The sequence below is a fragment of the Cyanistes caeruleus genome, chromosome 1, assembly GCF_971803275.1.
Source record: "Cyanistes caeruleus chromosome 1, bCyaCae1.hap1.1, whole genome shotgun sequence".
In the NCBI taxonomy this organism is placed as follows: Eukaryota; Metazoa; Chordata; class Aves; order Passeriformes; family Paridae; genus Cyanistes; species Cyanistes caeruleus.
Window position 1 is genome coordinate 82,444,873 of NC_141701.1, and position 26,077 is coordinate 82,470,949.

At 38.2% G+C, this 26,077-nt stretch overlaps 1 protein-coding gene across 5 annotated transcripts in view; it reads right to left on the bottom strand.

Annotated features, from left to right (window-relative positions):
- Positions 1-202: 202 nt before the first annotated feature.
- The window catches only part of DROSHA (drosha ribonuclease III), a 70,667-nt gene continuing 44,792 nt past the window's right edge, over positions 203-26,077 (bottom strand). For all 5 annotated transcript variants that reach the window (XM_086899018.1, XM_086898993.1, XM_086899003.1 and 2 more), the window contains 13 exons: positions 24,784-24,843; positions 22,709-22,808; positions 20,333-20,435; positions 17,279-17,349; positions 16,161-16,205; positions 13,195-13,352; positions 11,521-11,626; positions 7,816-7,957; positions 6,696-6,778; positions 6,479-6,582; positions 4,387-4,479; positions 3,550-3,596; positions 203-634 (listed from right to left, as the gene is read on the bottom strand). In XM_086899018.1, coding sequence (XP_086755144.1) covers positions 504-634; positions 3,550-3,596; positions 4,387-4,479; positions 6,479-6,582; positions 6,696-6,778; positions 7,816-7,957; positions 11,521-11,626; positions 13,195-13,352; positions 16,161-16,205; positions 17,279-17,349; positions 20,333-20,435; positions 22,709-22,808; positions 24,784-24,843 — 1,243 coding nt within the window. In that variant the 3' untranslated portion in view covers positions 203-503. The remainder of the gene's footprint in view (positions 635-3,549; positions 3,597-4,386; positions 4,480-6,478; positions 6,583-6,695; positions 6,779-7,815; positions 7,958-11,520; positions 11,627-13,194; positions 13,353-16,160; positions 16,206-17,278; positions 17,350-20,332; positions 20,436-22,708; positions 22,809-24,783; positions 24,844-26,077) is intronic.

The window sequence follows — 26,077 nt, forward strand, 5'->3', positions numbered from 1 at the left end:
TAAAGCTCTGGTTTAGCAGACTCAAGAAGTAAGTACATTTTGCTGCAAAACTTAAGTTAGGTACATGCTTAAGTGCTCAGCTGAATCAGTTTCTCATAATACTTTCCTCCTCCACAGCAGAGTTCATGCAATAACTTTGCTGGTCACTGATAGCACAGCACTCAGACATAAGAGACAATTGTTAAAACAGCTCTTCCTCCTATTAGCATTGAAATTAAGACTTTATTACTTCATACAAGACAGTAAAAATAAAAAAAATAATCAACAACTTTTCATAAAAATTAAAAGGGTTTAAACCCAAATCTTATTAAAAAGCCAAACTTAAAACCAAACTAAAGAAATCATGTATTTGCACACACTTTTAAAGGAAGAGATTACAATTTTCTTTTTGATATCAACAGGCACTCTTCATTCATCATCTGCAAGAAACTAGGTTAGGTCTCCATAGGCCACAGTCAGAGTTATTAAGTAAGTAAATATGCCACTGCTTCTGTACCCTCCTTTTATTTCCTTGCTTCTTCAGTCTCCTCTGACTCTCTCTCTTGATGCTCTCTTTCCCACCTCAATTCTTTCAACTCTTGTCTGTACTTCCGTTCAATGAACCGTTTCTGATGGGCCATCTGGGGAAAGTTATCTGACACAAGGAGAAATATTTTACATTAATAAACAAACTGGTAACAGAGAAAGCCTCAGCTTGTTTTGTTTTAAACTTTGATGTTATTAGAGATTGGGGGGAACAATGTTGTTCCCATTTTTACTCATTTATTTCTTATAATACATAGTAAACCAGGACTGTGCCTGGAAAAGACTTTCATTTCTTTATGATTTCTTTACATCTGTTTCTCCTGCTACAAAACATTGCCAAATCTAATACACTCACAAAAATAAAATATAAAATCCTGGTATAGCAACATGGCCAGGTATTGTCTGGATTTTACATTCTGTTCCCTTAGCAACAGGTAGTCAATACTGAAAAATGAATGTGAAACAACTGTCAGTGCTGTCAGGGTTTTTTGTCTTGTTCTCACTCCAGAAAGTATGAGCCACTGGTTTCAAGCATTGTACAGATGTTTCCATTATTTTTATTATTGTTTTAGACCATGCAGAATCAACTGTATGGCACACACTATGGCAGGGATCCTAATGGGAAAGTAATAGTGTAGCAAGATGGAATGCATTTACGTCTGTTCCTGAAAAAGTTAATGCTTGGCTATGTACCAGAAGACAGCCTTAGCGTAGTCTAAGAGCATGGATGAGTGAAGACTGCCTAAAACAGACTGGACAAGGCTGAGGTGATGGAGAAATAGCTGGGGAGATGGATGCTTCTGCTTTCAGGCATTTGTCCATTGGCTGATGTGTAGGTACACATTCAAACTGAGACTGTAAAAACAGCTTATGTAGTTGAACAGAATTGCTCTCACTTTAGAGCACTGCTCACAGAATGTGATGTTTTCTGCATGACCAGGGTGCTGACATTCATGTGTGTCTGTGCTGGGGAGACCTGCACCCTCCAGCCAGTCAGAAAGCAAAGGGGAGTATGTGACAGGCTGCAGGTGGTGATAAATCCTACTGGCATCACACAGACCTCTGGGATCAGCACTGGCTACCTAACCAGTCTGAGATGAATGCAAAAGGTCACTACACTGACCTTTAAAGCCATGAACAAATTTGGTAGATGTCTCAGCAACAGACTGATCTCTCTCTCTGAGGCTACTGAGAGAGAATTCAGCTGAAGCTTCTCAGGGACAAGTACCTTGGCACCAAGCTTTTTCCTCCTTTTTCTGGGTCCCAGGCAGCACAGATTCTCAGCTAGAGAATATAGTGCAGAAGCCACATAAACTGCAGGAGTTTGTGGTATGAGAGAATAACTTTCTACTGCTTTGTTTTATTGGCCAGTGAAATTTGTGCCCTTTATTATATATACTATAGGAATAAAAGGTTTATTCATCAGTTATTTACAATTTGGGCATAGGAGAGTATATTTATTTAAACCAGAAAGCAATCTAAACAAAATTGGTTTTAAATCGCTGTTTTCTTTAAAAACACTAGTGCTTTGTTTAATGGAGTTCTGGGACATTTTGTTGCTCATGTGCCCCATAAAATGAAAATCAGATTTTCAGCGCTGTGCCTGTAACATGATTCTTTAAGAACTCAGCTCGGTAGCAACCTGTTCTAATATGTTTAGGACGGCAAGAAGGAAACTCACGTAATCAATTCATCATGACTATCATATATACAGGTATATGAAAACTACTTTCACTAGAAGTTAACTACTTATGCATTAAAAAACCCAACAAATAAACCAAACCGAACGACTCCACTGCACAACCATATACAAAATAGAATAGGGGCCCTTAAGGGTTGTGTAACCTCCATCCCGAAAGACAATTACAACTTGACTGGCAAGGCACAGAGAAACTAACTTGAAAGTTGGCTCTGTTTTGAACTGAAGGGCAGCAGGAGCACAGACCTCTAGAGTTCTATGGTATTTAAACAAATATTTATGTCAGAAGAGAGCTGTGAAGTCCTTGGATTGATAGGCCATGAAACTCACAGCTCTCTTGAGTGGTGATACTGTCACAAGAAAATTCACTCAAAGAAAACTTCAGTAACATCTTGCAGACACTCAGCAGAGAAGGGAAGCTACATTCTCCTACTTGTCAAATTTACTGGTGGTGAGAAGTATATGCATAGCAGCTGGATAGAAAAACATATCTGAACTACACATATTCACTGCCTTCTGAAATTTTTAAGCTCTTCAATTTCCAGATGCAAAGGTAACAGAACAAAAACCTTTGGTATCTGAGGAACTGTATGTTTCCTTTGAATGAAATGCCAAAAATGGACTTCCCATGTTCTTCTCTATAGAGAATTTCTGCTGCACAATATGCTTGTAGTCTATTTGCTTACAGGTCACCCACTGGCACTTTAACCCAACTGACCAAAGTTATTTCATGTATGAAGTTTGCCCACACTCATCCATATCTGAGACTACATTTCAGTGAAGGACTGTTCCCACGCTGGCTATGCAGCATGTAATTCAGAGAGATGTATACACAGATCCTTGGATCTGCAGCTGATATTAGTCCTTCTTGACAAATAAATACTGATTTAAATTGATGGGGATATGCCTCTTAGATTTTAACCTGCTGAGTGATAATCTGAGATCAAACTTTATTTTCTAAGGTCGCTCTTTCCTCCTCCCCTGAATTAAAGGGTGAGACAACCCGAACATCGGAGACTACACAGTCTTATCCCACTGAATGATAAGCACAGACACCTCAATGAAACTGTACTGCACAGGGTTCCCTTGAAGTGGCATCCTCTGCAGCTGAGCAGCTCCCATTAACAAATACCTGTTGGGATCATATTAACTTCAACTGCTACAAAACTGTCTTGAAAGTACTAAAAGGAAAACCTGCTTCTTAGAAGATGACAGCACTTAGCATATGTGTTCTGTTCAAAACTTATCCCCCACAAAATCCACACATTGCCTCACTAAAGAAGAAGGAAATAAACTATGAATTCTCTGTTGCCCAAATATCTTACATTTTTCAAGTGCGTCCATTGCAGCTCCCATTTCTGCTTGCTGAATACTGTGAAAGCCAAACAAAAACATGTTACGTGAGATCTAAGCTGTACAGAATAAACTGAAGTTCCTGAAAAAGTGAAGCACTAGTTACTCTTTTGTAATGAAACTTTTTGGATAACTAGCAGCTAGTAATTAGCTAGAGTGTAATATATATCCCACCTTCTCATAAACATGTGAGATTAGCATTACAGATCTAGTAGAATACTTCTTAACTTAGATCAATAATAACAAAATACTCCAGTCCATTCTTCACTAAAGCATTTGCTTTCACTTGAGAGAAAGAAGAAATTAAATCACAGATGCATGAATGTTAAAAAAAAGTGATATTTTTATAACCACTACCAGATTTAGTAGCATAAAATGAGGTTTTTGGGGTTCACAGTTGAAGTCTTTGAGCCCTTAGAACCATTCCAAAATGCCTAGAAGTAGTAACCCCAGAAAAAAAAAAAAGTGTAATAGTGTAGCACTCTTAACTTGCCAGTGTAAGATGCACAGAAATCCACTAGCAAATACCAAAGTAGAGACACTTTTCAGACTAGAAGCTGTTCTGCAGTTTCTAGTCTGAGAGTTACAAATATAGTTGGCATTATAGATAGCCACCCTGAAGGCAAGTTCACCAGAAAAAGCTTAAGATCCAAAATTATACCGGCGTAGAACCCTTCCGGAATTCCTGAAGCAGAGCAGTTAGAAGACAGCTCGACATCTTTCTTTTCCAAGGCAGACCAGACAACAGCTGTCTCCATGACTTGTCATTTTGGCCACTCTAACACCATGTGATTAATTTTTTACTGTACCTTGGACCTTTACCACATCCTATTCTTTCCCCTTTGAAGTAAACAGCTACTGTGTACGTCCTGGCATGAGAAGGTCCCACTGTCTGCAAGGTCCTGAAAGAAGAAATATTTTATTCAAGCAGGGAGTATTAAAACACAGAATCTGTTTGTGCACATAGCTCTCCAAGCTTTCAGTCTGGTCAATACATATAGTGCAATTAATGCAAAATGTAGAGCAAGAGCTGAAGGATGTCTGTATAGATCATATTAACCCAGAGATTACAAGAACAGTATTTATATGAATCACATTTATTACTCCAGGCTCACTCAGGAGCATCATATGAAAATTAAAACTTTATTTAACCTATAAGCAAAATGCAGACTATACCATGAAGTGTTCAAACACTGCAAAAACATTTGTAATAAAGTAATAAATTATGCAGAGCTGTGCAATTGCAAATAAACACACCCATACAATTATGTGTGGACTCGAAGTTTAGTCCCTGAGAGCTTTGCAGGTGGCAAGGTTTTGTAAGGACTTTGTATTAGACACGGGAGCTCTCTACACTGAATTATCACAGTACAAAGAAATTTTCCATCAGCTTTGAAAAGTTAGTTTGTCACAAAGCAAACTTTCCATTTGACCTAAAGTCTAGGACATACATCAACAACCATCTAAAAGGGAAAAGGTAATTCCCTGGATGTGCAATGAATTGCTTCTTTTTCAAGTTTCTTACTTCCGTCCCAAATCTCTCCCAGCTTTCAGATCAAGTTCTGTCCGCTACCTTGTTTCTTTTTAGAGGGAGCACAAATTTCACATCAATTTTTAAAGTATCTAAAGTACTCTATCTCTCTGTGCACTGTGACAAGAGCAAATAAAACCTACCCTAAATTTCAAAGCAATAGTACTGACTGCAGTGAAACAGATAACCCCAAGAAAAGGAATTTAGCAAGATAATAGGAAGATAACAACATATTACTAGGTCTGAGCTGTACTATAAAAATCAATTTATCATCACAGCAAAACAAACCTAACATTTGGTACTTGATACTAAGTGGTTTTTACAAAAATGGGAAATTGTTTTTCATTGAATTCATCCTGCTCACTTCAAGACAAAGCCCTGAACCCTCACACAGAGAAACAGAAGAGTCAGACCTGCAGAGCAGTGGCTGCAGTGTTAAGGGGATGGCATTTCTGAAGTGCAGAGTGTGTCACTGTCACTGAACTGCTACATTGCATTGGAAACCTTACTTCAGTACCTGTGACAAATGCACTTACACTGTAATTCTTTTATCTTTTTGATATAATGATCCCAACAATACAAGCCTTGAATTTTCATAGCCTTTATCTCTTCTTTTGGGCTAACATTGCTCCCTTTCCTACATTACTTTAATGGATATGGATGCAATATACAGCCTAAGGATTGTTATTTATTATCTTTTTGGAGCAGCTATTACACTATTTAGCAACTGGAAGTGAAAAGGGGGATCTGTCCTATCCAGCTTCAGGTATCTAACTGAGGTGTACAAGTTAAGAGGTTCACTGCCTCGAGCTCTTTGTCATTAAACATGGGAACATTTGTGAGCTGAACAGCACAGCAAAAATGTCCAAAACTTGTGCTGCCCTTCAATGCCTGCCTGTGGATCAGAAACAGTGCCTATAGTCACAAGACATAACATAAGGCATTATTATGTTTGCATAATAATATCAAGAAACTTCATCTGTTACTGAGAATAGAATGGAGATATCTTGACTTCATAATAAAACAGCCATTTGTTGTTTAACTCTTTTCATTTAATACTGACTTTCCTTACATTAAAAGAAAGACAAATACAGAATTATGACCAAAAAACACTCCACTCCAAAATAAAAACTGTATTTTCCCCCTACAACCATAAAGGTAAAATGCTTAGTAACTCTTCCTTGTAATGGCTTAAAACATCTAAACCTTAGAGAACAGTATTTTCCATCTTCAGACAAAGAGAGATAGAGGGCTTGAATAACAACAATAAAAACAAACTGTGGGAAAGATGTAGAATGACTGATCACATCTTGCTCCATATACAAGGAAGATTTATAATTAGCTGGTATCCATAAGATGCCTGCTCTTACTTGTAAAGAGGAATGTCCGGCTCTTTTCCTTCTGTCCTGAGAGTCAAGCAGCACTGCTGAAGCTGAGATTTAGGATCATTCCAATCTTGATTTAAAATAAACTCCTGTAGGAAGTCCACAAAGATGCTTTTATGATTGAGAGATTGCTTTAAGAGTTTCAAATGCCACTATGTGTTAAAACACAGTGGCAGGAAAGTAGGAAACTGACTGATCTTACCTTTAGCCGTGGAAAAAAGCAAACATTCATGAAAGTGTGAACGTATTCCAAATCTTTATCAATGTACAGGGCAGCAATAAAGGCTGGGGGGGGAAAAAGGTACTGTCACACATCCAACAAGAGCATTATTGGCTTGCACTTTTAGAAACAAGTATCTCTGAGTACTTTAAAGCCATATTCAATTACGCTTCAGAGCAGTGATCTGATGAGGATATTATCTTGCATACATGGGGAAAAAAAAAAAAAAAATCAAGCTGACCAAGAGATTAAGTGATTTACCCAAATCCACCCAGTCATTTAAAGTGCTAGAAACAACATTCTGCTCCTAATCTCACATTTTAACCAGGAGACCATGAATACCTACATAAATACCTAATAAATCACTAAATAAATAAATAAATACATAATAATCACTAAATACCTAAATAAATCACTAGTGGGTACCATAAAATAATTTAGATATAAATCACTCCTGTTTGTGTGCTATTTCCATTTGTTTACAGGATTTTGCAAAAGCCAAGTGGTCTGAATGGCTTGCAAAATACATCAAAATATACAAGATAGGGATTAACTTTCTTTGCAGAATATTTATCACTGTTTCTATTTTATGGGAAAGAAGGCAGCACAGACTTCCAAAAATCAACTAAAAATAATTTCTTTTTCATGCAGCCTTCCCTCTTGTAGAGTGGCCATTTTAAAAACCTCCTCAAATGCAGACAAATGAACCACAGAAATATTCACCTGCTGAAGGAACTATATTCTTCTTCCAACAGTGGCAAGAACATACTAATTAAACACTGAAATTGCTGTTAAATAGCTCAACTCAGAGTATAAGCTTTAACTTTGAAGACATGCTTTTGACCTGGTCATCTTGACCCCTCAATTTCTAAGCCTTCTACTTTCTATCTGCAATTATGCCTCCTTCATGCTTTTATACAGACTTCAAAAATCTAGGCTAGTCTTCAAAAATCTGGCTTCCAGAGGTATAGGCATAATTCATTTGGAAACCTGAACATACATTTTTAATAGTGATTTAGAGGATTTCTAATGGCTTTCTTAAACAAGCCCCAAGGAAAAGGAAGTCATTAAGTACTAAGTTATTATAACCAAATTAACTCACATTCCAAGAGATCAGCCAAAGTCTTAGTTCGAAGAGTTACAGGTCTTTTTGTCTTGTCGTTAGTGATGGCAAACTCTTGCATGCCCAGCTCTTCTGCAACCTTGGCCTGTGTTCTGTTGTTCACCAAAGAACTTCTCAACAGCTGCAAAAGAAAGAAGTTCCATTCCATAGTAACAATTACCAATAAAAAACTACAAAACCTAGGAGAGCTGGGGAGAAAAAGTTACTTTTATCCTTGAGGTTTCTCACTTCTCTCAGTTTACTGACATTTTGACTCAGAACATCTCAGGTGATTTATATACAGACACACTCTGTCACTCTTTCTACTGGTGATTTTTCTTTCTGTCTCAATTCTTCTCACCAATCTTTACTTATTCTATGGACACATTACTTCTGTATATAGTATATGTCATGCACTTAAAATGCTGGTTTCTGAGCTTCCTTGCAATTGTGTACCATCTTTTCTTAAGTCCTATATTTTCTCAGCTAATCTTCTGTTTTCCACTTTAAGTAATACACAGTTGTATACATTTTCTAAGTAAACAATATTCTGGAATCCATGGAACAGTCCCCAGTGTCCACCAAATACTAAATAAATAAGTGGTGACTGAAAGAAATACACATTACAGCAAGACAGTTCATTGTTTCAGAATGAGCAGAGGATGAAGCTGCTCTATTCCTTTGGCCAGAATAAAAATTACACCATGGCCAGCCTGTATGTACTATCTGCTCTGCTAGAAGGCAGCACAGTTGAGCCAATGCACCCCAGACACAGATGTGGCCTAACATGTCCCATATATGACAATGTCAAGGATGTGTCATGAAAATACTTAACCTTGGCTCCAGACAGATTACTTAAACATAGAGCTCTAACAAAGACATACAGCTCTCATACAGCTTAAAGGAGTATTTTGGAAATTTAGGGAGAATTTCTGAACCTTTGTCAGGGTCAGCATTTTTCCTGCGTGTTTGCTTTTTTGCTTTAAATGGAACAGCATTAAAGAAATCAGAGCTACTACAGGAGGCGAGGTGAGAAGAATGTTTCTCTTTTCCATGGTTTATGTGAAATCTAGAGTTGAGATGCTGCACACTCATTTTTTCCTCTCTTTGTCTTCCATATCACATTTGCTCAGCTTATTAGATACAAGTCATCTGCTACCTGGCTCTAGCACACCAACTGAGCTTATGAAAAATCAAGATTTATTTTCTGCACTTGATACTTCATCTCTCAAGACCAGATAAATAAAGAACAGTATGTTCATAATTTGTTTGTCAATGATGTATGAAGCATCATAAAAAACTGATCTTTGTAAACTAGGCAAACTTCAGATAACATTATTACCTGCCTCCCTAACCTTTGTTTAAACTCATTTACTACTTGCTCCTTTTCAAAATTATTTTCTTTTATATCCTTAAGATAAATAAACTATACTTTCCCCAACAATATCCTAAGTAACCTAAGTACAATATCCTAATATGTAACCTATGAGACAGAAGTGCAATGTCCCATGACAAAAATCTTGTGCCTTGTAATGGGAGACGAAGGATTTCTTTTGTTGTGTTTGCAGACTATTTATTTTGATGGGATCCATAATCATGATTAGTAGTATCATAACACAAAGAGCAACATATACACTACCCAGTGAATTACAGATAGAAAAAAAACCAACTGTTATCCTCTTAGCACTCAGTTATCCTCTTAGCACTGTGGTTATCAACTTGCTCTCAAAATTAGAATTTGCCTCCTCTACACATGGGATTGGGCAAAAAACTCAATTCCTCTTAAAGATAGAGAGAAGACACAGTCCCTGTGACTTTCCAGCAGCTTTTTTAAGAGTTGGTCTTTGCACTGGTAACACACAGCCTACATCACTGCAGATGTTGTGACACATGATATGAGTTTGACTCTAATTACAAAGCAGTTTTTTTCCTACTTCTTCCTTCTTCACCCAACATAATACCACTCATGACTATACCAGAAGAATGTATCCATAATCCAGTACTGGAGAAGCTGTATCTTCCAACATCCAACAAAATGTCAACTTTTTTCTGGTCCATTATTTGGCTATCTGCAAGTATGTAGGTATGACTATGTTTTCCTTTCTTTTTCTTAAATGTAGGTAATTTACAGACATCTCTCCACAAGCAATCACTCCATACTGGGAAGCCACTGCATTGCCAGCCAAGTGGAATCCTTGATCAAAATTGCCCTCAACACACCAGACACCATTTAGTTGATGCTCTACTATTACTTCAGATTTAAGTAAGTTCCCAGATGACAGGAGAAAGAGCTTAGTGTTTGCTGTTTCTTGTAAGATTCCACTTTATCAGTCTACTTTCTCATGTCTCATTTCAGTTGTCACCAAATTTAAAAACATTTTAAGATAATTTTCTTTTTCCCTACATGTACATCTCCAGAGTTCAAATTTTATTTTAGGCAACTGCCTGCTTCTTCATATCTTTATGTTTTCAGCATCCACTCCACATCATCTTTTAGTTTTAACTAAAAACTGAAGTGTGCAACTTGTACTTTCCAACTCACCAGCCATTACGTTAAGCAACAAAAAGACATTTTTCTGAGTATTTACACCCATTAACAACAACATTTCATATCCTCCTGGCCAAATAGTTCTTGCAAGAGTTACAAAACTACGGATGCCTACATTCTTAAAAGTCACGTAGAAAGCAAAAAACCCCACCAGACTTTATATCCTGCCTCCTGAATGGTGCAGAAGAATCCATACAAATGTAACTGAAACTTAAGAAATGGTGAAGAAAATCTCAAATTACTTCTAGTTACAGCTTGTAATTTTCTCTTCTCTTGTAAACAGCTTTAGCCCAAAAGATTCAAGAATCATATTATTTTTATCTAGAATCGTAACACATTGCCTGCTACAGACTTAGCACTGTCATCCTTTTATTGATCTGAGGAAGCCACTCTAAAACTAGGCTACTTCCTAACTTTAAGTAGAAAACTTGACTCACATTCCTGATACATGTATTGCTTTGCTGTTTAAGTAAACTAAAAAAATTTAGTAAGCCCAAGAAAATTTGTTATTTGCAAACAAAGCCACAACTCTCCAGCTGCAGGGCTAAATGAATCAATCAGGAAAACACTACTCATACTATCACAGTGTATTTAAAGAACTGTAAATTGTTGAAAGATCCCCAAACTTAGTTGTTCAAAGCCTACATAAGAGAGGCTAAAAGGCTGTAGCAATCAACAGACAACTATAACTATAGTAAAATTAAATTCAAAAGCTACCCCAGGAACTCCAGACTGAAGACAAAAGGAAAACCAGACTAAAATAAATTGTAAAAACTTTCTATCAGGATGTAAAACCTTGCCTGTATGCATGTTCAACACACTAGAAGTCATGAATAAAAAAAAGTCACATGATACATCTATTTAAATAAATTGTTTAAACAAGAACTACTTTTAGCCTTCAATTTCATTGCTGACATCTTTAAAATTTTTGATCCATTTCACAGACTGAACAGAAGTTATTGCAGTGGGCTCATAAATCACCATTTTCTATTCATTGCAGTGCTCATGACTTAAAATTAACAAAGCCTTATTAAGAGAAGTGGTTGCTGAGGCTTCTTTTATTAATCAAACTCAGAACAATTCACTAGCTGTTCTGATAATTTCAGCCTCCATCCCACTCCTGCTCTTATGGAGAATATGATTGATGGCAGCCTCACCGTTAAGTGCCCTTCATGATGATCGGGGAAATGTATGAATAAATACTCCGTGGCTACCAACTGCATTATGGAGTCACCCAGGAATTCCATCCTCTGGTTGTGGCCTCTGAAAAATGAGACATCAATGCAGCAAAATCAATAAGCACTCAGTGAGGAAAAAACCAAAACCAGCATGCACACACAAATTAAAATGAAGAGTGATCTGAAAGTGAGACATGCTCATTTCCAAACACATTTAAGACAATTTTTCAGTGTTAATCAGGTGAGATGAAAACACAGCTCATTACTGTAGTAACACCAACTTACAGGCAAAAAGCAAATCGGGATAGCTACAAATAAATGCAATCATTAGATTACAGATCACAGACTAAATGAAGGAGAAGAGCAGTTGACATCAAATCTGTAATGGGATAGGATCTCTACCTCAAACTTGTTTTAAGAAAATGAACTGATGAATGCAGTGACCTCAACAGAGAAAAATGTCTGTCCATTCACAAGAAAGAAAAGGATCAGGGTTTACATTCATACAAGATCCTGGAGAGGGTAACCACTGATACGAAGTTTAACAAGGGCAAGCGTCAATTCTCTGTCTGGGACAACCCCAGTTGTGTGTACAGAGTGAGGAATGACAGGCTGGAGAGCAGCACTGTGGAACCTTTGGTCTTGGCTGATGGCAAGTTGAACATGAGCCAGCAGTGCCCTGGCAGCCAGGAGGGCCAAGTGTGTCCTGGTGGGCATCAGGCACAGCATCACTAGCTGGGCAAGGAAGGGGATTGTCCTGCTCTGCATTGAGGCAGCCTCACCTTGAATACTGTGTGCAGTTTTGGGCTCCACAATATAAAGACAACATTAAGCTGTTTGAGAGTGTCCAAAGGAGAGCAACTGTGATGGTGAAAGGTCTTGAGGGGAAGTCGTATGAGGAGCAGCTGAGGTCACTTTGTTCAGCATGGAGGGGACTGAGGGGAGACCTCACTGCACAGGGGAATGGAGGGGCAGGTACTGATCTCTTCACTTTCATGACCAGTGGCAGGGCTCAAGAAAACAACACGAAGCTGAGTCAGGAGAGGTTTAGGTTGGATATCACGAAGAGGTTTTTCACCCAGAGGATGGTTTAACATTGGAAAGGCTCCCCAGAGAAGTGGTCTCAGCACTAAGCCTGTCTGAGCTCAGGAAGTGTGTGGACAACACTCTCAGGCACATGGTGTGATCCCTGGGGTGTCATATGCAGAGCCAGGAGTTGGACTTGATGATTCTGATGGGTGCCTTCCAACTCAGCATATTCTGTAATACTGTTAGCTTGAAAACAGGGCCTGGCAGCTTTGCAAGCAACAGAACACAAGGGCTGTGCTTAGAGTGTAATTTTACTTCTTTTCTCTGCCCAAATGTACCCCCAGGTATGTTCTGCTATGGTCTCAGAAGTGATGTACAAGTATCAGTCATGCAAAAAGCTCAAAATAACAACAGGATAGGTCTCTAACACCTTTTACAGTCTTTCCCAAGATATTTGCTACTGACAACTGCCAGAGGTGGCACACTGAGCCAGGCGGGCTTGTGAACATAGCTGCTCTATTCCAGGAAATTAATGTAACATAGTTTGTTTGCAAACCAGGCAATCTGGAATACTCTAATAGAAGGGCCAACAGAGCTACATGAGGACTCTTGCTATGTACTCACAGAGTCAGATGGTTAAAGCCTACTGTCCTCAGAGTGAATGCACGTGCTAGAAGCCGAACATGAGTAAAGATGACTCCAATCGCCTCCTCAAACTCTGTAAGCTTTTGAAGAACTGGAGAGGTCTCAATGAGTTGCCTGTCAGTATTAGATTCCTGCAGCTGCAAGAAAAAAGAAGTTTAAGTAATGACCAACTCCGTCAAGTAAGACTGCTGCAGAAATTTTCAGAGAAAAGCAGACCTTCTCTAAATCAAGGGCAAGGAATGCAATGAACAAGTTCCATGGACAGCTGAACTGAGAAAACCAAGTTTCCTCTGCCTTTTGTTCTTGGATAATTACCACTCAAAGAAGAGATGAGCTCTGATGTATGCATTTTTAACAGCTGAGACACATCACTTACATACATGTCTCTGCATATGTATGCATTGTAGAATAATACAAATTTTCACCAAACATGTACAATTGTACATTTCTGCATTTTCTAACATTATCACATTGTTTGCAACTGAGCAACAGATTCAAAAATTATTAGAATAGGACTAGCAGACTGACAGTATGTCAGGGTGAGACAAAACCCAAATCAATCTCTCCCACTTTCCTTAAGTATCAAAAAATCAAGAATAAATATATTGATTATGAAATTCAAGAGAGCACACTAACACAAGAAAATTAAAATTATTGCTTTGGGTCAGTAGCTTTTCAAATCAGTTTCTTGTTTGACGTCCTTGATGTGATGACACTGTTAAATGCCTTTGTGGAGCTGGGAAATGGCTTAAGCATTTCCTCCACCCACTCTGATCATTTTTTTGATATAGCAATGCCTTAAAGGAGGAATTATCCAGAAGAGGATGCCTAAAAAAAAAGTAGGAATAACCACAGCTTTTTAAACCGGCATTGAGATAATTTTCAGTTTGCTGTCTGCCCCTTTTCTATTAATTGATTACATTCAATTTGATTCTTTTCTGTACTGAACATTCAGTTCACACTTTCATGCAGCTACACACCCTTGCACCAAAATCCCACACTAGAGAGATAATTGTCATTTTGGGGTTCAGCTGCATGTGGAGCTGAGACTGCTTTCTGCTTCCTCATGCACAGCCCTTTCTATTTACCTACACAGAATTTCTTCTGCTTTTTTAAACTCCACAGTGAGTCACCCTTGCATTCTCACTACCAGAGTGCAATTCTTCAGTCTGCTGTTGTCCCTGCTACCTGAAATAATTTGGTACTGTCAACAAACTGCCATCTCACTGCTCATCCTCTTCCCTAGGCTGTCAATGAGAACAGCCTCTACTTTAGCAAAGATCTCAAGGGAAATCTGCCAGTGATCACCATTCCTTGCAAGATGTGGTCATTTCACTCCTATTCTTCATTTCTTATATTTCAGCCATTCCTTTAAGTCTGGTAGGGACTGATATTTTTCACTGGAGTTGCTTTTTTTATTGATTCTTAAAAAAAAAAAGATAAAAATTTTAAAAGCCTTTCCTGACTGTCTTTCCAACAGCCTCTCAGGAAACCCAGCAGACAGTATCATCTGCATTACCACATGCAGATTTGTCTTGTAAAACTTCCCATACATCTGTGAGGCAGGACTCAACTTTACATGTTGACTCTTTCTAAAGAGTCCATATGCATCCAGATGACCACTAATTATTTTTCAGAACCACTTCTACAGACTTGGCTACTGCCAAATACACAGAACTGAAGATCTGTAACTCTGTTATCTTAGCCATAGATATTTTTTTTATTATTTATTGATTGGGATCTCATTTGGCATACTGTTACAGTGATTTTTAGTCATTTTTAAAAATGACATTTTTCAGGCTAGCTGTGCCCAAAGGCCAGTCTAAGCTGCCTGTCTTTCACCTACTGGCAAAACCCCCTAGGACGGTTTTGAGATGCAGAAGAAAACAATTTTCATCACACAAGTCAAGGTAGTAGTAAGAAATTACTTCCCACACTGATTGTTGCCAATTTCTAAGCAGAGTGCAAGTCTTCTTTGGGAAAGCAGGGATGAAAATGTTAAAACAAAGTAAGATAAAAGAAAGAAATTTAGATTAAGAACAATCTTCTTTGGAGTTGCATGTGCCACCATGCAGGACAGCCAGTGCTGAATCTCAAAAATATTATCTTCCTATTAAGAGTACTCTTTGTATTTACACTCAGAGGGATGTAGTTATAAAAATTCTTCATGTGTACTGATTTATTGCTGATGATTTTGGCTGTGCACTCAGTGCTGTTCTTGCAGCACCCTTGCACACCCCTGCTTGCACTGAATACAAGGAGCTACAGTGCAGAGAGGCTCTATGTCTGCCCAAGAATTCAGTAGGGCAGAATGGACTGGGACATCAGTCTCCTGACTTCCAGCCTCATAAACTGACAGCTTGTGAACTTGTATCCCTTGATACATGTTAGCCTTCAGACATCTTCATAATTTTAGTGTTTAAGTGGTAATTAAAGTTACTGGAATCACTGAAACAACCACACTATCATTGCATGGGCACACACACTCAAAATCAGAATAGAATCAAATTGAAACAGAATCAAATCAAAACTTCTACGGCATTCAATTAATGTGCCTTCTAACTATTAAGGTTTCAGTCCTAATTTCAGGTTATGAAAACATGTTCATAGATTGTTTTTGCACCATTTTCCTCCAACTAAAAGAAGACAAACAAGAAGCTGTCAAAATGCTACCTCTCACTGGATTTATTGTATAGGCACAGTTATATAACAAACATGAGCCAAGGAAAGGTGAATGACTAATTCTCAGAAATGCAGAAACTCACTACTTATTTAAAAAAAACAACAAAAGAAATCATAAACCAAACACAAAGGAAAACATATATATTATTTTGGCTACACTTTAGCACAATTTCAGAGATGTCATCACAATGGAAACCTATGGAAAAGCATCCCTGAAAATAAAACAGAACTGTGAAATTTATTACAGAAAGGGATACACTTACTTGGAGTGGGTGTAGTGGATAATTAAGCCATACATCCCGCAGGTCCTGCAAACATTGAGAGATGCCTTTAATGCTCAAGGGAGTCATTTAACAAATTCCACAGTACTAAATAAAATGTCATTACTTGAAATACTGAACTATTTCAGATGCTGACTCTGCTTATTGCAAATTCAATAGTGCTGGCAAACTAATTTTTAAATTCGTGTATTTGCTGTTCAAACTGCCTGTAGTTCTCCCAATTAGCTTGTGTCAAAGAGGTGGAAAAATCCTTGAACCACATAAAAAGTGGTTAAAGGAAGAAAAAGATTTGTTTAAGCCTCAGGACTAACTTTATTTGCAAGTACTCCTCAGTAGCAAGTTTGACTTCTCCAAAGGCAAGGACTGAAAAAGAAAAAAAAAGAACCACTTATTTTCTTCTATCTCATAAAGGCTTCCTTCACTACAGCCACTGAGCAGCAAATAAACACTGAGTTACAATAGGCTTCCAAATACTTCTATTTCTAATAAGTTTTGTTATTTCACAGACTTAGAGGAAGGAAAATGATATACAGCTCATCCTCTCACCACTGCCATGTGCTGTCCCAGCGTGGCTGCTTTCTTTCACCTTTATACAGCACATGTTCTAACTAACAGCCATCTAAGATACAGCCTCATCTCTTATTGCACACTGCAATTGTGCAATTGGGTAAATGCTGAATGAAACACCGTCCTTTTTTTTTTTTCTTCTCCCAAATATATGTTTAAAGCTTTTAGGGTAGGATGATTAAAGTGATGAAACAGAACAGCTGCTCGACATGTGCATCATTCCCTCCGAGCCTGACACCTGGATCCGCAGCACCCATTTCTGTTTTCAGAGCAGCACTTTGAATGGAAGCTGTCAGGTTTCCCACACCACCCACCCTTCCCTACCTAAGCCAGAAAACCTAAAGGACACCTGAGAAAACACCGTATTTTTTTTTTTTGCCTGGATCAGTGCAACTTGCTGTCCTAATTAAATTTCTAGGAACTACATAAAACAGTACCTCTGTTCATTTGTGATCCTTAAGTAAAATAATGGATGGGAAAGCACATCTAGTTATTTTTGAACTGGAAATCAAATCATGTAAGTACATAAATACCTTTTCATTGAAGAGCAAACGTCCAAATAATTGTTTTGCTTCTTCTAGGCTTCCCTCTAGATAAACAGCTCCTACATGACAGGACCAATATATCAAAGGTCAATAATGCAATTAGTACTTAGAAAATTACTAAGAGCAAGCAAGTCAAAGATCTTGGACTTCTTCATCTCCAACGCATTCATTTTTAAAAGCATGCTTTCTGTAGTAAATCCTATTTCTTGGAGAAATTTAAAGCATGTTAAACACCAGCATAAATCAGCAGTCATAAAATGCAAAGAAAAACCTGAAATAATATATATCAGTGATAGAAAATGATACATCCAAAGAGCAAAGTTCAAACAAATTAACCTAGATGCAATACATTTCCAAAAGTACTTTCCAGTAAACTGCTAACTATACAATTGTACTGATTTCAGCAGGAATAGAGTTAATTTTCTTCACAGTGACTAGTACAGGGATATGTTTTCCATTTTTGCTGAACACAGGGTTGGTAAACAGAGATGTTTTTGTTATTGCTGAATAGGGCTCACAGAAAGTCAAGGCCTTTTCTTCTTTTGGTACTGCCACACTGGAGAAGAGACTAAGGGGTGTTTGGGAGGCTGGGAGGAGACACAGCCAGGACTGTGTCTGTGACTCAACTGACCAAAGGCATATTTCAGATTGCATGACATCATGCTCTGTATATAAACTGCAGGAAAGAAGGGGGAAGGGGGTATGCTTGGAGGAATGGTGTTTCTCTTCCCAAGTCACTGTTATGTGTGACAGGGCCCTGCTCTCCTGGAGATGGCTGAACAGCTGCCTGCCCATGGGAAGCAGTGAAATGATTTCTTGTTTTGCTTTGCTTGTATGCACAACTTGCTTTCCCTATGAAACTGTCTTTATCTCAACCCATGACTTTTCCAACTTTTATGCTTCCAATTCTCTCCTCAATCCCCCTGGTGGAGGAATGAGCGAGTGGCTGTGTGGGGCTTGGCTGCTGGCTGGGGATAAACCGCAACAGCAACATTTGCAGATAGGGAAACCCACAAAATACATTTGTACAACAAATAATTGCCATTTTTCTAAATTTCCAACAAGATTACACTTGCATATAAATGATGCCTCAGGACTATTGCAAAGCTCAAAGCCTTCCTTAGGCTTCCTTCCTTATTGGTATCACAATAATTTATTGTCTGAACTGGAAATGACATCTCTGTGTGCCTCCATTTTTGAAGATTGTTTGGTTTTTGTTTTTTTCAACTTCACACATAGCCCTCACTAGCCCTCTACACATGTCCATCAGCAACAAGCTCAGCAAAATTTGTGTTAACATATATTTTTGGGTGTACGCTACATATACTCTATATTTGCACAGGTCCTTCTTAAATTTAGTATCAACATTTTGTCCTTCAATACTCTTTACAGGAGAGCTTCTGAAAATCTCAAACTTGCTTTGTAAGCATAAAAGCAAATGGAATACACAGCTACATCAAGAACACAATGAAAGGGAGTGCATGTTCTCACACACAAGAAGAACGTGATTTTCCTTGCCTTTCCCCTCCCCTTTGATTTCTCACTAGGTCAACTACTTTCTTTGGACTCCTTGAAGAACAGTCTGGTGGTTTATAAGACTAATTTTGCAGAAGAATATTATGAGAGCACAAAATTATAAACAATTCCCAGGCAACCTGCTCACACTTCTGTTTTTTATTTTCATCACAGGGACTTTGTGATGAAGCACCAGACTTTGCAGAAGAGCCTCAAGTAGGAGTTCCAGACCCTACATATACTTTTATAGTTCCTTAACAAGCTCTCAGATTTTAGCTACAGCACTGACAAAATCTTATTGCTCAATTAACTTTCTGAACGGCTTTGTATTGGAGGTTAAACAGCAAGCCTGCTCCCTCAGCAAATCTCAATGCTTGCCAAATAGTTCTCATCACTACATCCTAGACAAGCTGAAGCCCAAGAACAAAGACAGAGATACATATCTAGTGTTCCTCTTCTGTTTGCTTTTTATTTTTAAATTAAAGATCAAAGCGTTCATGGAAAGCAAAATAGAGTTAAAAGAAAAACTCTTATTTCTTGATAAGAGGAAATGCAATCTGGCCCAAGGCAGAATGCACAGAACTGTTGACATCTAAGCCAACTATGATCTATTTTTCAAAGCAGGACAAAATGCTTTAGGAGCTTGTGTAGCACATAAAGACCCGCATCAGGGCTAAACCATTCCCATAGCTAGTAACTTGTACAGTACATCTCGATGAATATGAAGTCAAACCAGTGAGATTAACTTGCTTTGTGTACTCAAAACAAGTAAAGATTCATAAAAATATGCTATCTAAAATAGAGGTTGTGCAGATGTAACCAGTGAGATTTCCACCCTCCTTCCTGGTAGCCAGTCAGGCTCTGATCTACTCTCCAATATAAACTTATGCAGCCAGTCACTAACCAGCATCTTAGTGCCCTACAGCAAATTTGACACAACTTTCCTCCACCCTCAGCTAGAGGGTAGCTTTATTACACCAGCCATGGCATATTGCCATGCTTTTTACCTGCAAGAAAGGTGCAAAGAGGAAAAGGTATTTACTTTGCAAATTCACAGAAGGCAAGCAGGGCACAGAGAAAGTAGTCTGGTGACTCAGTTGGGAGTGCCTGATGAATTCAGAAAGCAAGCTGCAGTTTAAAATTCAGGGATGAGGTTGCAGGGAAGCAGTGAACCTGCTTATTTTCTGTCAGGCCCCGGTGACTGAACTGCTCCCCTCAGACAGGGGGCAGGTGCCAGGCCATGTTGGCACAGGAGAGACGGAGCTCTGCAGTGACGTGAAACGGCTTCACCTTCAGTGTGTGGGAGCCAGGATACGGAAGATGAGATTTTCATGGTTGTACTACACACTCGTGTTTATACAGGAGGCATATGTGCAGGAGAAGGGAAGGGACTAAGATGATGTAAGAAGCTTTACTACTGCCTACTAGCACTACTCAACAGGCCCACACCTCCTCCATCACAGTCAACAGGGCACACAGACACGTATAAAACGTAACTGTCTGCACACACAAATGAAGACTCCTTACCTATCAGGGCTTCAAAGCAGTTGGCCATGGCATGGCGGAGATCTGACTCCCTACAAAGGTCTGGACCATGAGCATAGAGCATGAATCGTTCTAGTTCCAGCTTCTGCAAAATACGTAGAAAGAGTTAAAACCATGTAGAAGTACAAGAGTACCAGTTTAGTCACTAAAGTTCAATTACACTGTCGTCATACAGCCACCAGGTTAGAAGGAACTGTGAAGCTTTTCTCTGTAGTTTCACTTTAAACACAGGCTAAAATGAAAACATTTCCTTTGTTTATCAGAGGTAAAAAAACTACAGTGTGATACCATGGAAAAAACTAGAATTATCAAACCAAAAGAAGCTAATGCAGAACAGTGAGGAATAGGAACTCTGGTAGACACAATCCATTGAACACCTGGCTTTTTCCTCCAATACCATCAACAGGTGTTAGCCTCTGGGAACTGCAAGAGAGGGCTCATATTTTAATCTGCAGTGCCACCTAGCTTCCTTCTTCCTTTCAGAAATGCATCATTAACACTCATGTATTGCCTGAACTATAGTTCTGCTTGCCAGTCAAAATCTCATGGAGTAAGTCAGATATTTTCTGTAATATATGATAATTCCGCTATAGAAATGCAGGCAAGATCTCCTACATTCTCTTTACATATTCGTCTTTTTGACACAAAACCATTACTGGGATTTTTAAAGAAGAGATTTGTGCATCTCTCAAAGTTTGTATGAGAATAGGCTCTTCCCAGCTGGATGTAAGTTTCTACTGATTAATTTCTTGTTAACTTTCAACTTCATCTCCCAGAGTATAAAGCTGGAGACTAAATTGCTTGAGATGCATGGTTGAGACATATTTCAATTGCCAAAAAGAGTTTTCCATTTTCAATGAATGGCAGCCTGTTCACTGCTTCAGAACACTGTGAATTACAACTTACAGTGTTCCATCATACTTTATTATGCACAGTGAGCACTTTCCACAGTCAACAAAGGAGTAGAATATTAATTGTCTCATATAAAATTTAAACTTCTTAGACTTATCATTTGATCCTTAATTATGAACAGCATTCCACAAGTTCAAGAGACATTGAGAGACTGAGAATTATATTAAGTGAACTGAATGCAACATTTCAGGGTATGAAACCAGGAACATCATGTAAAACACATGAGATGAACAAAGGGTAAGTTGGAAAATTCAGAATATACAGATATCTAGTATTTACAGCTGTATCTACAGTTTTTAAAAATACTGCAATAGAAAAATTCAAAAATTGTCCTTGTACAATGATAAAGGTTGTGAACAGACTTGAAGAAAAGATGAGCTTTCCTGATGCAGGTTCAAAACTAGTATCATGAATTCAAATACTTTGGTATTTGGTATTCAGGCAATACCGTATTTGTAAACAAAGCCGTGATATGAAACATTTCAATCAATTCATGCTTATCTAAATTAATAAAGAAAGACACGGAAAAAAATTATTATGTTTACTTCCTACCCTATGCCTCTCCTGAGAGCTGAGCAAAAAGATGGTATGTTAGAAATCCTGCAGTTTTTGCCAAAATCCCAAGACTGGATATGCTTGTTTAGGGCACTGTGTGATTACAGAGAGGAAAGATTAAAAGAGCAACTTGAAAACTCTCAGCAGTACACAGTGGACAGTGTGTGTACATGTCTGGCATAATCTATACCAGTAAGTCTCAGAATCAAGAACAAATAAGGGAATACCTGTCTATTTATGCATAGAGATTGAATGAACTTTCTGTATCATAATACCATGCAGCAGTATCATATACAGAGACATAAAAAGCTCTGTCATTCACAGAACTAAATTAAATAAAATTCTATGTCATCTTAATTGTTCCTAGGAGCTAATAACTCTGTTAAAGCCCTGTTTAATGTACTTCTGATTACTCTGAACATCTATAGTGGAATGGAAAAGTACTTCACAGGTTATGGAGCAGATGAAAATTTTCCCCCCATTTTTCCTACCTCTTGTTGCCATGTTCTCCCTAGATATTCTATCAGAAAGTCCTCTTATAAACATTTTTATAAGTTTGATTCTTGTAAGTTCTACTGTCAGCTTCATTACTTGTGCAAATTAAAGGCAAGTATAGGCACAACTTCAACAAGGGCTAAAAACTTTATGCCTAAAATCTTTATGCCTGCAAAAATCACTTTTTCCAAAAGCATGCTTTGGAGAAAACACGAAGTTCTCCTTTATCTTCAAAATCTACTTTCAAACCAAAAAGCGCGTCTGGGTGCCAAATTTTATACACAAAACACAGCGAAGAAAGTAATGTTCAAAGCAGGCAGCTCCCTCAAGAAGTAGTGCAGACCCTCAGAGTGCTCCACCCACAGATGTCAAGCACAGAGACTCAGAGAGCTGTACCTTAGCCAGCATGGCCAGGTGTTGGTTCTGCACAATGGCAGTGCGGTACGTAGCTAATCCTCCTTCCTCCAGAGTGGGAAACAGGTAGTATAAGTGGACACTGGCAAAACAAAAAGCAAACCAGATGCTGTTAGCATTTGATTAAAGATGAACCACATACACCAGTAGAGAACTGTGCCCTTCCCCACTCAGACCCTAGTGAGTAACACAGGTCTGTTCCCAAAGTGGGACTCAGCTTGAAGTAAGGTAAAGATACAAACATTCAAACAATGCCAAATCCTGTCTGACAGGATAGCACTGTCAGCAAAGGAGGAAGAGTGCCGTTCCTCAGCTGGGCAGATCTAAATCTCTGCTCCAGCCTGCAGTCCCCTCATCTCAAGTTTCTAGCAGCAGTAGCAGCAGAGGGTTCAGCACAGCTGACACCTAGAGGATGCTGAGGAACAAAGCTCAAGGGAAGCCTGAGCCTTGAGAAACGCCGTGCTGTGAGTACAGGGCTTTCAGGTGACGCCGCTGCCAACAGGGTATCTATCTGTTTATACACATCTCTTAAAGTACTTTAACAGATGCTAATGAAAACAAAGAACAGAACTCAACAGCCTGGATTTATCAAATGGGTGAAGTCATTGTACCACAAACCACAAAAAAAATTAATATATCTATCTATATATACAGACAGAGAGAGAGAGGTAAAAATCACAGGCTTTTAACAACCTTTAATGGTATTTGTCATCATGCTAGCAAGGTATTTCATAAAACAGAAACAAAACAAAACAACTAATTCACTGATCCCATCAAGATCTGAGTATTAAATAAATGATTTTGGATACTTTTATCAATGACTATCTAACCCATGTTGAAAAAAGTTAACACATAGAGGGTTTTCAATGTTCCACAATTAAGGCACTGTATGGCACTAATTATTACAGTATTTTATTAAGCCAGTAGACAGGGAGAAAAATGCAGATGGATGTAAGATTATTTAAGGACAAAAACTGATATAAAACTTAGCATCAATCTAATCAAGCATCATAATTCATAACAGCAGACACCTGAAGTTGAGAGGTAGAACAAAAAATCAGACTTAAATAGGTGCTTACATGCTCTATTGAACAGAAATGGAGCTCTTTTTTTTCTGAATCGAGACAAAAGTTAGCTCAGAAAGTGAACTGATGGTTGATGAACAATGACAATGAAAAATGCAAGACATTTTAATCAGCAAGTCTTCCATCTTATCATCCTGTACTGTTGTATGAGAGAAAAGGCCATGAGTTTTAAGGGCAGTGGAGACCTTTATAGGCTAATAGTTTTTAATATCACGTAGCTAATGGCTAGTAGAGAACAAGAGATATAAAGGCAGTTTTGTTGTTCACGTAACAAACTTGTTTAAAGAGCAAATTAGCAGTAAACAAGACCACACTTATATTAAAAACAGTAGAAAGCAGGTGAAAATAGATTATAATCCTTATATTGTGCAACCTGTTTGCCTCTACTAAAGTACGGTAGAAAAATGGATAACTAATAATATGCCTGTATTGTTCACTGATTTCAGAATACTCAGGGCAGAGCAATTTTTGATGAACTATGGGGTTTTTTCATTACTTTTGATTAAACTGCATTTGTGTTTAATTGCTTAAGCTTTTATGGAAGCTACAGCCCTAATTACTGGAAATACAAGAACTGTAACACATTCAACATTACCCATAAATGCTTCTCTCTTGCAACTAGACAAAAAGAACCCATGGAAACAAAACCTAGCATGCTAGGAAAAATATCTTTCCTTTAATAAAGGGGTACAAAGTTCAACTTGTCTATAGCTGAATAATCTCTAACCCAAATCAATTTAAAATCACATTCCATGAAACAGAAACTCTAGCTTTTTATTTTGTCATCTTTCTTGTTTTATCATGACCACTGAAAGAATTATCAAGAGAGTTGTCTGCAGGTGTGCAGGTCTAAATATCAGGCAGGACTGCAAACATACACAGTGAAAGTAGACACTGAAAAGTTCAATAAACACAACACTATAATAATAATAACATACAAAGGTGAGAACTGCTGAAGAATTCCCCATTTACCTTGTTAAGAACTCCACCACAGCATCTCCCAGAAATTCTAAACGCTCATTGTGGTTAATCCTGAAAAAGGCATTTTAAAGTTCACCATAACCTAAGTAACACATACTGGTTATTTACACAGCACAATTAAAACAGAAAAAAAAAATCAGAGTTGATTGCTGATCAGTCATGATAGTCAGTTCTGCAGCCTCCCCCACCCTCTCTGGATTACAATCCTTTCCAAAAAAGAGTAATAACTATGTGAATCATGAAACTCAGGACTGACACCACCACCTTCGAAATTTCAGTACATTCTGTTCCAAGCCATTGTCAGAGCTTCACAAAATGGGGAAAAGAAACAGGACTGTTGCCTGGCACTGAAGTCAGGTTTCTCTGTCCATCAGAGGGCACCAGGTGATTGAAACAAATAGCCTGTTCTGAGCCTTGTGCATGATACTAGGGAGCTCTACCTAATTAACATCAACACCTGCAGGGCAGGATGACCCTGCAGCAGATAGTTTGTATGGTAGAGGGAGTAAGAACTTGAATTTTTCATAGCACCTTTAAATGCCTTGCTTTCTGTAATTTCCTCTGAGCTCAAAAGATAAAATGGCTTTACCAGGAGATGCATCCAAAGATGCCATTAAGTTATTAGAATCCTTTATTTCCTCTGTTTTCTTTCATCACTGCTCCTGATTTACCTTTGTTTTGCATAAAGTTTCATTTCCTTCAAGCTGCCTGCCTGCTTATATTCAAAGGACTAAAAGGGCAAGCGGCTGAGAAAGAATGTGAGCTTGTCTTTGAATACATACAAATTTTCTGCTCTAGACATCAAAGCAAGTAAGCAGCACCAGTTTTGATTTCACACGATTGTAACAGAAACAAGGCGATTGCCACAGGATTTTTTTTTTTAATCCAGAGGATCCCTGTCAAGTGTTTGGCAGCTTCTATTGTAATTTTCACTCCCCCAGCAATTATATAATTAGTGCAATTTCTGAAATAGCAGGCCTTTGTTATGGGTGGAAAGAATTCAAGTACCTCTGCTGCATAAAACAGAGTGTGAGCAGATCCACAACAACTCTATGTAGCAATATAACTGAAAACACACTCTCAGAAATGGGACTTTATATTTTTGTGTTATTTCACAGGAATTAATGCAATTTAGCCTTATGCTATCTTTAGAGGACTCAAATAAGCTTGAAGAGAAAAGGGCATGGTCTAGCTGAAACAGCATTTAGGGAACAGTCCAACAACCATTTAGCGGAATTAAATTTCTCCTATTCCCAAGCTTCTTCCGAAATCATGGCTCTTGAAA